Source organism: Brugia malayi (genome assembly GCF_000002995.4).
Source record: "Brugia malayi strain FR3 genome assembly, contig: Bm_v4_ChrX_scaffold_001, whole genome shotgun sequence".
Classification (NCBI taxonomy): Eukaryota; Metazoa; Nematoda; class Chromadorea; order Rhabditida; family Onchocercidae; genus Brugia; species Brugia malayi.
In genome coordinates this window covers 16423140-16440533 of record NW_025062479.1, presented here as the reverse complement: position 1 = coordinate 16440533, position 17394 = coordinate 16423140, and the positions used below count along the sequence as shown (strand labels likewise).

General features: G+C 25.5%; 2 protein-coding genes across 2 annotated transcripts; both read left to right on the top strand.

Annotated features, from left to right (window-relative positions):
• Positions 1–240: 240 nt before the first annotated feature.
• On the top strand, positions 241–1917 carry Bm3763 (Uncharacterized protein; the record flags this gene model as incomplete). Its single annotated transcript, XM_043075078.1, has 5 exons — positions 241–334; positions 621–799; positions 885–981; positions 1286–1389; positions 1690–1917. 5 exons carry the CDS (start codon positions 241–243, stop codon positions 1915–1917), a joined length of 702 nt encoding a protein of 233 aa, XP_042931012.1.
• Positions 1918–2914: 997 nt separating this feature from the next.
• Positions 2915–6774, top strand: Bm9292 (Uncharacterized protein; the record flags this gene model as incomplete). Its single annotated transcript, XM_043075077.1, has 6 exons — positions 2915–3040; positions 3828–3943; positions 4235–4355; positions 5310–5454; positions 5686–5804; positions 6487–6774. The coding sequence occupies 6 exons, from the start codon at positions 2915–2917 to the stop codon at positions 6772–6774; spliced, it is 915 nt and encodes a 304-aa protein (XP_042931011.1).
• Between the last annotated feature and the right edge of the window lie 10620 nt (positions 6775–17394).

Here is a 17394-nt window from a genome sequence, read left to right as displayed (position 1 = left end):
TTTTTGAGTATTTTTTGTATCCTTTTTTCTTACAATTGATTTCAAGAATAGTAAATCATTGGATGCTATCCCATATTGCGATTCGATATTTTCCTTCGGTACATGTTTTTTGTGTCGGTGAGACTTGTCGTTTTTACTGAGAAAAATTTCAGGTTGTTGTTTGAAAGTGTTCGTATATGCGGTAGCTTTCTAATACTATATGAAATTTTTATCTTATTTTCTGGTGGAATTCTAACCGAAATGTCCTTTCGTCGAATTAAATGTTTTAGAGATTTTTTCACTTTCTCTGGGCTTGTTTGCGTGCGGAAGTTTTCAACAGTGCACTCAAGTCATGGTGAGTAGAGTTTAAAATCCTTATTTCTAAATCCAGAGCTATTTATTTTTAAATTATACTGACTATGCTAATTGTTTAATAAAAATAGTTTTTTATGTACTGTACACTACATTTTGCTTTTCGCTTGTGTTCATATGTCAGAGAAAATATTAAAGAGCTGATTTTCATCTGACATGTCGATATACTTTTGTTTGATGTTACAGTCATTCGGAAAAGAATGACATCATTGCTGTTGACAGGTACTGATTCAAGAACGATTAACAAATGAGTAACAGTGATATTATAGGTAAAACAGCGGACATTAATCGAAGTTCCACAGCTGTATCACGAGCGTTCATACCTTTGCGTTATATTCCATCCTCAGATTTAGGTCATTCAGTTCTAGCCAATAGTGATAAGGATATTTCATTAAAAATTGTGCAGGAAGGTGGAACTCTGTCTCCAAAAATGGTATTCGCTGCAAAAGTTAGTTTTTCTTATTTAAAATGTTCAAGTAGTCAAGCTGTTCTGAGCATTTGTCTTTTTTGGCTTCCTTTTTTACTCATTTTAGATATTATCACTATCCAGTTCAGCTGTTAGTCTTGCTATGATACCAATAATATCACAACTTGCAGCTCGAAAATCAGGGACTGGCACTATTACTGCAGGTTTGCTTCCACTTTTTCACTTTTCTTTTTATTTTTTAACGACTTAACCGGAAGTTTTCAACAGTGCGCTTGACAATTCTTTTGTCTAAGTTGACTTTATGAAATTTGAGAAGAAATGTACTTCATTTGTTGAATATTTGGTATTTTCAGGGTTTTTGTTTGCATTGTTGCGATCTAACAACCAATATTTTTATTTCTTTTTTTACACTGTGATTTATATTTTCTCAAGTAAATAACAGTGTAAAGTAACGGAGTGCATTGTATGGAATTTTTTGTTTCTGATATTTATTAATGTGTTTTATAGTTCTGGATTCGTTCTTCATTTTGTATGCGTTTACACCGATTTTATTACATCAGATCTTGGTAAAACGATATATAATTGATTTATATTATAATCCGAATACGGAGGTATATTTTTTGAAATATTTCATGAAGATTAATCAATTCTTCTGCTGACTTTTTGATCTCATGATTATTAAATCAGTTTTTTTAATTTGTTTACATCGTGAAATATTGCGTAAAAGATGCTTGCTATCTTCAAATTTTTTTTGATTGGCAACCATTATTATGTTTTGATGTCGAGGTTTAAAGTGGTGTTACTTTCAATTTCAATGCCTTTTTAAACATTTCCATGCTTTGAAATCATATCATTTAGGCTTACGTTAATTTCTTGCTCTAAAACAAGGTATGATTTGAACAGCATTTTAGATTTTCACATCAGTACACTTTGGATTTTTCCTGGGCAAAAGAGCACTAAGATTTCGAGCAGAAGATGTAGTAGATTCGAACAAATCGGCAGATATGTTCAGAATATGGTTTCCTCTTGCTACTGCTGTAATATATGGAAAACCTTTGATGCTTTCTTTAAATGAAGAAACTTACGGAGATGTTGAAATCTTTAAAAAATTAACTAAAAATATCAAAGTAACAAGCTAATGCTTTGTATGTTGGGTGTTCTAATATAATTTATCGAATAAAAAATTCCTTTTTCTATTTTTGTTCATGATTATATGAAATGATAAATCCTATTTTTAAATCAGTTCAGCGTTATTTTCTTTGGACATTTATCGCATCTCAGTTTTAGTGGCGATACAAATGAAATTTAATTCTCCATCTTAATACGTTATTGTTTGCCGACCCATTAGTTTGATCTTTTTTAGGTGGTTTTGTGCTACCTTAGTTTTTTTCTGGGATTATAGTAGCATTTGTTCGTTTATCTTTTGCCATGATGAGGAGTGATTTTTGCTTTTTATTTCAAAATTTTTGATATCACTAAAAAAGATCATATCTATAATAAATAAAACACGACAATAAGATTTTGATATTACGAAATTGGTCTTTAGGAATCAAAATTGCATGTATATTCGACGTTTCATGTTATAATTCTGAAAATACAAACTTTAAATATATTTTTATCATTGAAATTATTTTTTGAAGTCTTTAATTTGTATTTCCTTAACAAAAATAGGAAGAAAAAATTTTTTTTTCGTAATAAATCTTTCGGAGTTTGTAGTATGCGTGTTTCATATTTAAAATTTTCTTTATTCGATTTCATATTTGCATATTTGAATAAAATATTTTTATCAATGATCATTCTTTCTTTTTCCTTTTCTTACAAAGAAAAAGGAAAAATTGATTTCAGAAAGTGATGTCATATGGTAGGATAGGGAATATAGTTTAACAAAGACTTAAAGATGATGAATATCTTTTTATATGCTACTTATCATTCCAATTCATCGTTATCATTTCTAACAATCAGAAGGAGGTAGGAGTTGGAAGATAATGAAATGACGCAAAACGTTTGCCACCGATCCATCCAAGCAATCTTTTTCTTCCATTCATTTTGTCTATTATTCAAAGCTTCTTTTATTACATCAAAGTTCGCCTTCTTAGCATTATTATATTTTCCACTTCCGATCAATCTAAGTTAATGATGCATTTTCTGAATTTATTCAACATTACATTATCATCCATCATACTATGGCTAATGCCTTCTGATACAATGGCAATTATTGGTGGTGAAGAGAAGAATTGGAATCGATTTGGTTTCCTTGTTAAAGTATTTTTACATAGTATTGCTTTTCTTTTAATGAATAAAAACTACAAATTTTCGTAATTTTATTACTTTTCAAAATTAAAAGAATTTTCAAGTTTCGTTTTTTTTCAAAAATTAAGAGACGAGAAAAGAAATCATATACATCATTTGTTCTCTAAAAATTCCGTAAAATCAATAATAATAAAAATCTGAAAGCCTTAAATCATTAATCGAAAAAAGACTATTACTTGTATAAACCGAAAAGCATGCAAATAAATTGATTGAAATAGTGATACAAATGAAATTCAATTATTTTTGTTCTCATAACATTTTTCGACCAGTCATTTAGACTGTGTGATACTTAATAAATATTAGAATAAACATTGTTAGGATAAGCTTCATTCTCTGATATAAATTTATGCTTAACAGATTCCAAATTCGAGACATGTGATATGTATGTTATTGACAGTAATTATTAGAGTATCGATTCGTTCAAGTAACCATTGCATCAGATCACAAAACTAATTATCAGTTTTAAATATCAAAATGAAACTTATCAAAACATTATTTGAAAATACCTCAGAACGAATACTTAATTTATCATTGCATAATATTTTCTCAGGATAAGCTTCATTCTCTGATATAAATTAACGTCAGTGACGTACGTGGATTGCATATGTTATGTTTTTTCTTCTGCACAAGATGACCGAATTAAAAAAAAAAATGTGAAAAAATTTAAAAAGTTAGTTTTTTAATTATAAAACAAAGTATTGCTATCGTAACTAATTTTGTTACAAACGAAAAAATTTAGGTATTTTCTCGTGAGGTATCATCAAACATTGTTACCAGTTGTACCGGAACCATCATTTCTACTCAACTGATATTGACTTCATCACATTGCTTGTTGAATGCAACAACTGGAAGAAGGTAGGATTCATGCAAGGTTTTCTATTTTTATCATTTTACTTCAAAAATGAAATTGTAATTAGAAAAAAACTACCAATATTAAAAATTACCAATAAAAAAAATGAATACGGCTTCTAATTTCAATTACATGTGCCGCCATTGGTGGAAAATGTGATAAGGAGATATTTGGCTAAGATTGTTGTTGTCATCAAATAGAGGATTAGAATAATTGATTAATTAATTTCATTGAATTCATTAACAGTCAGTTTGAAACACAATTTTAAGACAAAGACTTGCCAACTGAAATTCTAGGCTATCCGAATTCGTAGTTACTGTACAGTCATTGAAACGACCTAAAACATTAGCAGCTGAAGTGGTGGAAATTGGACAAACCTGGGGAATATTGAAAATTCCCGAAATGGCATTATCAACAGTAATTTTATATCGCTTACATTATCTTTAATTTATAAATCCAAAATTTTCTCCTTTTTTATTAATAATTTTAGTAACGCATTTTTTTCGAAAGTTAACTATTTATCAACGAAATTATATTGCTAAAATTGATTGCATATAAATCTTAAATTCCTCTTTGAAAAATCTAAATAAAATCTAATGAGTAAATTCCTGCCATTTCTTTTGTTAAAAGTATATTAGCATTTCTGCAAATATAATCAGTTTATGCCGAGATAGCAACCTTTTATCATTTATTAAGCTAATTGTTAATCGGAAAATAACTAATTCCTCCTATAGATTTTCTGTCCCATATTTCGGTTATCGCTGGGACAAATAATTTCATCTTATTTAAAGAGTAAGAAATTAAATATGCAAAAGAAGTAATGGAAGAATTTTAGATGCAATATTTGCTTACCAAATTGCTACCTTTTTGTAAAATAACGAACTTTTCATGAAAAATTTTTGAAAGTTTCATAAATTTTTTTTTTTTGCAGTAAACTTTTTAAAATTCTGTTATATTTACCTTCATTTATTTCTTTTTCTTTTTCCAATTTTCCTATTGCTCTTTGGGTAATAAAAATAAAAAAAAAAAAAAATGATCCAAAAAAAGGGAAAAAAAGATATTGGAATGGTAAAAGAAGTGTAAAAAATTAAGTAATTTAATAACTTAAATTCTTTTTTGTATATGTGTTAAATAAGTGATTTCATATAATGATACAATATCCAGTTTAGTTTTCACTATTTTTCTTTTTTTCTTATCTTGCATGAAATATTTTTTAGATTTAAATAAGAGAATTATATCAGATACACGTCAAACATTTATTTTAATTGTACAAATTACATTATGTTCCAAAGTATTCCAGTGAATGATAGTTATTCCTATTTTCAATTCTAGTTCTTTTTTCTCTTTTCTGACTCTTTTCGCCAATTTTAGCTTTGTCCACCAGTACCAGCACCAAAACATGTCGCTCAGTTAAATGTTCGACCATCATTGCTACAGTCTTCAATTATAAATTTTGATGTTTTGAAATTGAAAAAGAAAAAATGTTGGATTGTTGGATTTACAACTACAAATAACGGTCAGTAACTAATAATGATAAAAAAAGAAATTATGTAAAAAAAGAGAAAAAAAAAAATTTCTAATATTTTCAGCTAATATAAATGCTTATATACATCCATGTAAAAGTTTGCAAATAGATTCTCATATCTATAATATTTTATTTATTTTATACATTTTTTCTTCAAGATTTTGAAATTTGTAGTTTTAACAGTAAAAAATAAATTTATAACTTGTTTATTTCTTATTTTAGCAACTGAATTCATCAAGCAAGATCAAATTCAATTAATTAACATTCATTCGATCAATCCTGTAAAAGATAAGCCTAATTATTTTTGGTCACCCATTATTGTTAATGAGACTGCGTGTTGGGTTTGTTTATTCTTTTCTTCTTTGTATTAGCTAAAATTTATTGTAATTCTAAATTTAAACTATTTTTTCTTTTTTGTCGTGCTGTTTTAATCTTTTGTAGCAATCTACATATGCATTTTTGTTTTCTTCCATTGCACCAGTTGCCATCTCTTCAATTTACATTATAGATTTTTCTCGTTTTTTTTGCACTTGCAGATATTCGCAAAATTTTTGCGAATTCTTGAAAAGATTTCTTTTTTTCTTAAGTTTAGTTACTATCTTTTTTTTTTTCTCACAAAAATTCATTGTCCTCTTCTGACATACTTTTAATATCTGATCAGTCTTTTAATCATCGTTCACATTTCCGCTCCTTAAAGTACACAATGAAGGTCATTCACTTACACAACTGAATGAAATTATTTCCTCAGTTTTCAATTAAATATTGAAAAAAAGTTAAACGATGAAAGATATTTTACATTTATGCAAATTACGAATGCATTCATTCATTTTAGTTTTCATTTTTTTACTAATAATTATTTTTGAAATGAACAAAGTAATCTTTCATTTAATTTTCAACTTATTGCATATTGTATTTCATATAAATTACACACTTATTGATTATTATTACAAAATACACATTTATTCTTATAAGTTATTCATTTCTTCCGTTTAATTAGAGTAATTATAATTAAAAGATGTTCAGGATGATGCTGGTGCAGCTCTATTTTGCTCCACAAGAAATTGGGGACATATGTTAGTTGGTATATTTCAACATTTGATAGCAGCAAAGAAACCGAGCAATCCACAGAAAGAAGATGAAAAAATGGATATGATGGATAGTTGCAATCGTGCAACTGAAATTCGTTTCTCAAAAACGACTAATGAGCAAAAAATTTTTGAAACTATTCAAAAATTTGATCTTGCTGCATTTGTTAGCATATATCAAAATTGCTTCCGTGAAATTCCGTACAATTTGACACCCGGAAAATAATTTAGAATTTGAAATGTTTTTCATTCATTTTTTTATATATTTTTTAAATAATTTTCAAAATATACTGAATTTATTTCGTGCAGTGTTTATTCGTTACATTTCTCATTTAGGTTTTGCAACTTGCATTTTAATAAATTACTGCAAAGTCTTCGAAGCATATGTATAATAAATTTACATTAGTTGTTTTGAATTCATTAAGCATACATGTTGAAGCATGTTATGACCATTTGATTGTTGTAGACAATTTGCCAACAATTACTGATATTATCATTAATTTGCTTTCAAACTTATCACAACTTTATCGCTTGTATCAATAGGTAATAAATACCATCGGTTGGAAATTTTTGCAAAAGTAGCGATGGATATCAAATGCTTTCGCAATATCTAGTTGTGTCCATAACGTGATATAGATGGATTAATTCAAGTTTGTCACAATTATAGCGATGATGATTGCTAGTAGCATCATAATTAAGCTAGTTTTGAATGACACGACATTCTTATTATTCTTCTTCTTATTATTATTATTTATTTATTGTTATTATTATCATAAATTATTATTACCATTATTATTATTGTTAAATGACTGCTATTCATTATTACTGTTATTATTATTGTTAGTAATTAATTAAATATTATTATCATGATTGCATTTTTTTCATTGAATTTTTTTTTTTTTTATTATCATTGAATTTTTTCATGTTTAACACAAAGGCTACTTTGCATAACACACTGAACTATTTTTTTAACTAAGCACAATAATGATTATCGAAAATAGATAACAAAGAAAAAAGAGTAATCGATGATAATGGAAAAGAGCATTAGATACAACAAAAATTTCGAATAAAATTAATGGTCATTCATTAGCCGTAGGGCAATGATTTACTAAATCGAAGGCAGGTCTTTATCATTAGTAGTTTGCTTTTCTCAAGAAATATAGCGTCTAATATAGCTTTAAAAATTTAAACCTTATCAATCTATTATTATCTGTCATACGATAATGCAAACATTGTGACAATTAAACACTTTATTTTATTCGACTATATATATATATATTTCCTTTTTTTCTCACTATGATAACATTCTCTTGAAATTTGAAATTTTGAAAAAATTCACATTTTTTCCATTCGTAATTATTTTTTTTAATTCGTTCATTAATTTCTGATGTTATGTAATATTTAATGCTATGATTTATTTCGGATTTTGAAATTTGCGATTTAAATTTAAACTATTATGGATTAAAAAGATTAATTTAAATATTATGTGGTTTAATAAGTCAATCAATATATTACAAATCTTTTGACTGTTGATAAATAACAGGTAACATTTATTATTTACCAGAAATTACACAAGGAAAAGGTATAATCATAGCATTTGTTTGGCATCACTAATTAATTATTGCTGATTTCAGACAATTGATTATTTTTTCTTTTAAATTTTGACTGAACACAATCGATCACATTTATTATATAACTACTTTATTTGCTTTAATTAATCGTCCATACAATTAAAAGTTTTTGTTTAGAAAAGTTATTTTTCCTTTTATGCATGTCAAAGTATTTTGTAATAGAAATAATTTGAATTTATTTATTTATTTTTTTTTTTTAGATTTACTATATTAGATGTCTAATTTTGTGTCATTTCATTTACACTTTCCTTATTGTTTTTCTTTTTTCAGTTTTTATATATTGCTTCTCATTCTCTTTCTTAAATCAGCTTTTTTTTTTTTTTTTTTGAAATTATTCACTTAATTGTTGAAATGATGAGAGCTGGAGAAGAAATGGATAAGAATGAAATTGATGGTTACTATCTATTGTATCCACTTCTAACCTGTTTTCATTTTGTTTAATTACTTTTTTGTGAGAATTAATTAAATGATTTGATAACTTTAACAAATGCATTATCCAACTACTACTGTTACCGATCAAAGAAAAGAAATGATCCGTTCATTTTGTTATAATGAAAATTGTTCAAATAAGCCACTTTTACTCTGTGAATGAGTGAAACGAATATGAGAGTTAGGTAAATATTATGAACTAAAGTAATAGATGCTATGACAAGATGAATGATTTAATTTTCCTCTTTTAATTGATATGATTATCTTACAGAACGATCAAACAAATCAATTTCTTCATGTTATTTTGTTTTATGCATTTTTTTTAAGAAAAAATTAAAGAGAATTAACAATTTCAAAAATTTATAAATCTTAGAAACGAAGGAAATCAAACGCATTACAACATTTAGAGAAAGAGAGAGAAAAGGAAAAAAAAAAGGGAATAATGGGATTAGATTTAAGAGATATTTATTAATAAAACAAATTAAATTTTAAGCTTCAATCATTTTAGTTATCTAGAAATTTTCAAAATTTAAAAGACGAATTTAAAACGGCAGTTAACCTCAACCTTATCTAAAATTTATGTGAACGACAGTAATTATATGAAGCAATAACAATTATAAATAACAAATTCTGAAATGAAAAATAGTTTTTCATTTTTTATTTTGCCTATGCATATTATTTCTTCTTTCTTCTATTTTGTTTTTTCTTTCATTTTTAATCTTTCTCGTTGACTATTTGGATGGAATTTTTTGGCACAAACTTATACCAAAGGAACATTTGAGCAATTTAGACAAGATAGCACATTCATCCAACTAAAATTGTTAAATTAATAAACAAAATAGAGAATTTGGTAATGAATATATTTGGTGATTAAATTTTTCTTGCTCTTTATTTAAAAAATGAAAAAAAAAAGGCTACTTTTTAATCACAATTTTGTTTTGAATAAAATGGATATGCTTGTATTTTCTGGAATAAATTCATTTAAATCCCAATGAAACAGCGTTTTCTGTATAGGAAAGGGAGGATAGAATTAATTAATTAGTAGTGAAACACGTGAAAGAGTAACAGCGTTTTTTTTCTTGAATATTCTTTGAAATACAAAAAAAGTTAAAAAGTATTGTTTTTGTTGCTGTTAGCATGGCGGAAAAGAAGGAAAGGAAGGAAGAGGGAGAGGGAGAAGGAGAGGGAGCGAAAGCTGAAGAAGGAGAAAAATAAAGAGGGAAAAAAAAGGCTAAAAGAAGTGAATTTTGTCAGTTTAAAATGATTGGTAATATTTTCATCTTTCGGCCAACTAATTAACCATTTTTCTTTTCTCCCTTTCTCTTTCTCGCCTTCTCTCTATCCTTCTCTCTCTATCCCTCTCTTTTCCTCTTTTCGACAAATGAAACCAACCAGTTTTAACAAACTTTGCAAATCATATTTTTGTAAAATTTCATTAGTTATTTCGTTACTTTTTTTCCTTTTAGGAAATTATTTTCTAAAATTTTCTTCCTTGATTTTTTAATATAAAAATTTTTCAATAACAAAATTTTGTTGCCATTGTTATGATTGAAATTTTCCGCCCAAATTTTAATAGTCGAGAAATAGATAAAATACAGGAATGTAACTGATAATGCCTTTTCAGCGTTATTGATATCTACTCCTTATTTCATCATGTAATACGTGTAACGCCATATTTCGTCTCATCTACGTCTTACGCGTGTAAAAGCTATCTTTCATGTTGATTTGGAATGTCAAATGTACGAACAAATTAGGAAACATACCATTCATTTTAAGTTATTCGTTTAGGATAATAATAATAATATATTTATAATTATTTTATGCTTCTAAATTTATCACCAAAAACAGAATGGAATAATCCACGAGCAGTTAGAGAATTTCATGTACTCACGTGGTTTTATGTGGCTTTTACTTAGTGATAGCGTACAATGTAATTGAAAGAAATTGTTGATGAGGAAAGCATATGGTAGAGTTTTGATAAAGTTTGGAAAGCTTATGAATAGATGGAATTGCTTAAATGTAACGAATATTACATATATTATATAATGGCAGACCGGAATGGTTATAGTACGAAATCCGGAATCCGAAATAATGCAATATATGCGTGATTTTTTCAATTGAAATTGTGAGAAAATTCATAATTCCAATATTCAAGATAATTCAAATTTTGATTTTTTTCTTCCGCCTTATTTTTCCCCCTTTTTTCTCTTCTTTTCTCTTCTCTCTTTCTTTCTCCCTCCCTCTCTATCTCTGTCCCTTGATTTTTTTTCCGTTCTTTCTTTGTATTGTACGTTTTTGAAAAAGATTTCCATTTCAACATTTTTTCAATATTTGAATAATAAAATTAAGCAACATAAACTTGTAGAATTTTTAGATAACTGGTTCTTCTTTTCAACCTTAAACTAAAAAATGGTGAAAATTGTTACAACTCATTTTAATCACTTTTTAAATTAATTAATTAATTTGTTGACGGGACGATTATTAGAGGGAAGAAAAAAATAGACCAAAATAGCTTTTTACATCATTGAAATCCCAAAGCAATTGCAATTGAGCTAATTTTTGTCTAAAGTATTTAAATAATTAAAAAAAATTTTCAAGCACCTGAAAATGACTATGTAAATTTACTCTTCGATGTTTTTGTCCCTTTAAATAAAAAATTTGCCTATAAAAATCTAGGACTGTTTTCCAATCAAAAGCTTAAAAATTTATCTGCAAAGTTAGTTCTTGAAATTTAAGAATTTATTAATAAAATAATCAGAGAATTATTACTCCTTTATTCATTTAAATTTTGGCACGTTAATTTAACACTTATTTTAAATTGCAAAATTAAGTTTCAATAAAAAAGGAACCAAATAAATAAAAAATGAAATTCGGAGTTCTTCAAATTTTACATTATGCTTTTCTCTTCTTTTAGCTTATTTCAGTTGAAATTTCCATAATTAAAATGTTAAAAGTCTAATCCTTCACATCTAAAAATATTTATTCTTTAATTCTCGACCAATGAGTATTTAGTACCACCATATCTTATATTTTCAGTTTTCCTTTTTTCTTCTCATCTAATCAATTTATCAATTTAATTTAACCATTTCAACACGAAAATATTGCTAACACTTTTTTAAAACCAAAGGTTAATTTAACTTCCTTTTTATCAATAACCAATTATTTGTTACATTATATGTGTATATATTTTTTTATTTTTTAAAAATTTTTGCACCATTTTATAAATGGTTTTAATTGAAAAGTAAAATCGTTTCCATCATCAGAAAACTAATATGAAAAATTCTAGAATGACAACTTTTCCGATTTTTCTTTCTCCTTTTTCTGGTGTTAAAATGAAAACAAAAAAAAAAAAAAAAAAAAAAAAAAAAAGAAAAAGAAAAAGAAAAAAGAAAAAAAGGACAAATGAAGGAATGGCGGAATGAAGATAGATTGCATCAATCATTAACCTTGAAATACCGAATAACGAATACCGCTAGCAAAGTGCGCAATTTCTTTTTCTTTCTTTTCTTTTTTTTTTTTTTGAATAATTGCTACAAATTGAATTAATAGTTGTCGATAACCATCAGAAATATAATATTCGAAAGCAATTGAAGCATTTACAATAAATACCTAAACAAATTAAGAAAAAAAGAAAACATAACTAATGAAATAAACAATAATAGATGTATGTAATAAACATTAAAAATTATTGATTCAATTTATATTAAACATATAATTATAACCTGAATTGGTGCAAAAACTTATAAATGTTTACTGCGAATTATGATTATTACATGGACAGAAAAAAAGTGAAGGCAGAGAATATGGCTTGTTAACAGCAATATAAAAAAAAAATTTTAATAATAATAATAATGATAATGATAATAATAGTAGTAATAATAAATAGATGACAATGTATCATTAAGGCTGCGGTACTTTTTTTTGAAAGTGGTTAAATAGTTTTTTCATTTATTCTTTCTGTTTTTATCTGTAATTTTTAATCTTTATAAGACAACTAAATTATTAATTATAATCCGAGAAAATTATTGTTGAAATTTATTTAAAACTCTGAAACTCAATCATTTTTTAAATATTTCTTTCATTACGCAAAAATTGGACTTTGAGATTAATAATTCAATTATTTGAAAGGCTTTTAATTGAAGTGAAATACATTTAAAATATATTTCACTTTAATTAATACATATTTTAAATGGTAATAAAAAATTATATTTTAAATGTTAATAAAAAAAAAGAGAACTTAGTTACTAATTCATTATTTGAGATCATTATAATATTTGAAATTATCTACTACACTCAGTTATTTTAATTTAAACAAACAATTTAATTTATCCTTTTCAAAGAAAAAAACAACAATTTAACTGTATTTAAAGCCGTAAAGATAAGTGCAAACATTGTTGAACTTTAATTTCATTGCAAAATATTACTTCCTCTGCACGCAAAAATTAATTTTCCCACATTAATAAATTATTTTTCATCAATATAACCCAATGATTTTTTTTTTCACATGAGATATATTAATAAGGTTTTATTGCATTTAATTTTGTTTATTTAAAAATAATGTTTAGTTAGGTGTAATTATCAATATTGTAGACCAGTACACATAATAATATTTTTGGATATAACTGACGAAAAAAGTCAAATATCCATTCAAATTTTAAATAAATTTTGATATACAATACAAATAATTGATTAACCTATTTCTCTTTCTTTGCTCTACTTCTTATTCATACCAATAACAACGGTAAAATTGATAAATATGGTTAAAAAGTAGAAATTCCGAATTTGCATATGTGACTTGAAAAATTATGCTCTAAAACGTCATAGTAAATCAACTTTAGTGATAAAGTAGATTATAACAAAGATTAATTCAATCACTTCACACGTCTAAATCAACTACACAAGCATTTAATCACTTGCCTAAAATTTATTCGGTGAAAAGTAAACGGAAAACAAATGAAATAAGCCATTTGTGAAATAGACTACAATTCCACTTTATTATGTTTTTGTAATTTTACCGTTGCTTTTTTTTTCTTTTCTTGCATATTTCATTTAAACGTATTTTGTTTAAAAAGAAGAAAAAAGTCAAATTGCATTTTTTTTACTAGAATTTCTGAAACAAATATAAAGTGCAACGAATAATGAATTACTTGTATACTTGTGAATTTTCGTTCGTTAAATAAAAATTTAGAACAAATGGAAAAACAAACAAGTAATGAAAAATGTAAGTAGGAATTTTGAATGGATTATTGATTTATAACAATTCAGTTCTTTAATTCGTTTAAATTAATAATTACATATGGACTAATGCTAATTATACAAGGCCTATACATCACATATATCATTACTATAGTTTGATATTGAGAAGGATAAGTCAAATGTTTCAATTGCTGTTATTCTTTTTAAAGGTCAGATTTGCAGTTCATTTCATTTCCATGCCATTAAAGATTTGAAATCAACAGATGAAATTCAGCCGGTTAGAAGACTTTGCCAAATTGTTTAGGAAATTTATGGCAGTTTATTGTTTGCAGTATTGTTTTGTTTTTTGAAAATAATCGTGTAATTCAACAATAATTTTACGAAATTTGATTAACTGCTTATTCTATTCGATTACATTGCTTAAGCAGTTAATGAAAATTTTGGCATCTAGAAATTTTAATCTGAAATCTAATTTCGAATTTAATTAGAATTCAACGGCAGTAAAAAACATCGCAAGAAATGTTGCAAATTGCAAAATTGGCATAAGAAAAAAGTTGTGAAAAGAAAGCTTAAAATTTGTTGATTTTTTTAACTAATTAAAATGTCAATGCAATGTTCTTCAAAACGATGTGCAATTTTCAATAGCATCAACAAGTAAATAGATCATTCCTTAAAAATATTTTATGCATTTAATGACCTTGAAAATTTAATTTTCAAGAATTCATTTTACACATTCTTTTTCATTATAATCAATTCTTCAAATTGAATGCTATGGAACTGTTCAAATTGCTCAAATTACCTACTTAATCCTTTCTCTGTTTCATTCACCTATCCGGTCAGAACCGGTTTTCTTTTTAAAAATTTTGCAAATAATTGTTTTTTTTTTTTTTCTAAGCAGCAGTAATTATATGCATACACGTACAATAGATGCATAAATTCCGATAACATCGAGAACCTCTTACATTGGTATTGGTTTCCAAACAAATTGAAAATGAAATAACTGTCATTTAACAAAAAAATTTCGTAATTTTTTTGAAATGTTGATTTTTTTACAATTCTGCATTGCATTCTTATTAAAAACAATGCAATTCTGTTTAATATGTTAATCATATTAGCTTAATATCACTGCTATTTGCTTATTTATCATTAAATCAGTCATTTGAAATAATTTTTCTCCGTACTAACATAATTGTGCAATATATTTAAGCTTTGTTTATTGATAATGCAACTCGACTAAAAATCAAATAAACAAATATTTTATTAGTTGTACTTTTGAAACAATTCAATTACATTTATAAATGGAAATATTAAATGTCAGATGAGAAAGACAAAACAGCCAGAGAACATTCTTAGTGATAACACAATTTTTGCTTAAGAAGTTAAAAAAGAGAAAAAAAAAAAACGAAAATTAAAGATTTCTAATTCAATACTTAATTCAGTTATAAGATCCGAATTAAATGATTGCAACTGCTTAAACATTATTACTTATGCTTTGCAGTAAATGAAATGAATATTTCTTGAGCATATTTCTATTCGTAGATTTAAGGTGCAAGAAATATTTGTTGAACTGTACACTCAATTAAGTAATTTAACAAATAAAATGATTTTTAATTCATGAAATGGTAAACGAGAGTAACTCGATTTTGACGAGTTTCTTTCATTTTTTCGAATTTTTTCTTCATTTTTTTCTCAAAAATTCTGGTTTCAATTGACGTCAAAAGTTTGTCTTTAGAAAAATGTATGATTCAAAAGAATTAGTGTCTGTGCATGTTTGCATGTGTCTGAGTGTATTTTTATGTGTCACATCCAAACTTGTCACATTTGTTGTTTCGGTGAATTGCAAATGCCCTTTTATGCATATTTTGATATTATTTTTAGATTAATTAATAAGATTTTCTAAGGTAACTTTAAACGAATCTTTGTTAGCAAAACACACATAAAAGTTTCTAACAGCAATAATAATTCACATAATTATTTTTAAAAGAAAACTTTTTTTCTTTAAATTCTAAAAAAAATTTTAATTTTTAACCCCAAAAAAATTATGGAGTTTAAAAAAATTTTGAAAAAAATTTTTAAAAATCTTTTTGTTATTATCATTATTGAATTTAACTGAATTTAAAAATTCTTGATAATATACGACTAATTTTTTCAAATCTTTCTTCTAGAAAAAAAGAATTTTTTTTAATTCAAAAAAAGGGAAAGAAAAAATTTATTTCAATCCTGTTCACATTCTTTCTTAATTCGTGGAAGTAATACTAATTAAAATTTTTCCTGTTTCGTTAATTTAGATGCCCGAAACTTTGTTTTTTTTTAAATGAATAATTGATTTCATTTTTATATTAAAATGATGAGAGACGAAAAGATGAAATCAACGAATGAACTTTTTTTTTTCCTTTTTTATGATCAGAAGGATTTATTAAATTTATTTTTGGCGATAATATTTCTGCCTCCGATGTTTTCATTTCATTTCATTTCACTTCCGTCTTGTCTCTTACTATTTCTAAATCTTTTTTATTTTTCCTTTAATGATTATTTCAAAGTTATATTCCATTAGTTTTTGCAAAAAACTAATTTCATTAAAATTAAGCATGAAATAGATGCTATATTCAAATGAATTAAAAAAGGAAAAAAAATCAAAAAAGAGAAATTTTTTTTGCACTTAAAATATGAAAATTTTTAGAGAAATATGAATTTAAAAGTTGAAAAAGTTAACCTTCTAACAGTTTAATATTCTATATACCAAAAAAATGAAAGATCATTTCAATATTTTATTCATATTTTAATTAAATTAAACAAAAACGAGCAAAAATTTTTGCTCTGGCGAATTAGTGCATTCATTACCGCTATCACTGGTTCCTCTTTGAAATACAATTCATTAATTATCGTTACTAAAGCACTTATTAATAAATTTATTTAAATGATATAAAAAAGAAATGAAATAATGAAAGTGATAGAAGATAAAAAACAAATTGAAATAAGATTAAACGAACATTTATCAAACATATTTCACACATATTATTTTATTAATTTTATACACATTTTACTAACTTACAAACTTTCATTTATAATTTTAGCATTTAATAATTCGAAATAATACAATTTCATTTATCAATCAATTTCTTTCCACAATCTGTTAATGTTTCAACAATTTTGTTGTTGCCTTTATTATTATTATTTTTATCATTATTATTTATTATTGTTTCAATACTACTAAAATTTTTGTAGTATTCATTTAATTTCCATTTGTATCAGATAATAATTATTCGACTGCTAAAAATGGTAGTGTTGCAGTCATCGCAATTGCATGCAATGCTCTAACAATTAACATAAATGAATATTTTAATGGTTGGAACAAATAAAATAACTAATCGATCAAATGAGTAATCAACCAGTCTACATCGAACAATAAAACCCATTTGTTCGTTCATTGATTTTGCTCTATTTTTAAAATTTGTTTCTTACTTTTCTTTCTATTCGTATTAATAATATTGTTGTTATTGTTATACTACAGTTCGTATTATTTGCTATTACTATTTATTGTTGTTTTTCTTTTTTCCACCTAATATTTTTAGCAGCCAATCAAAATAATT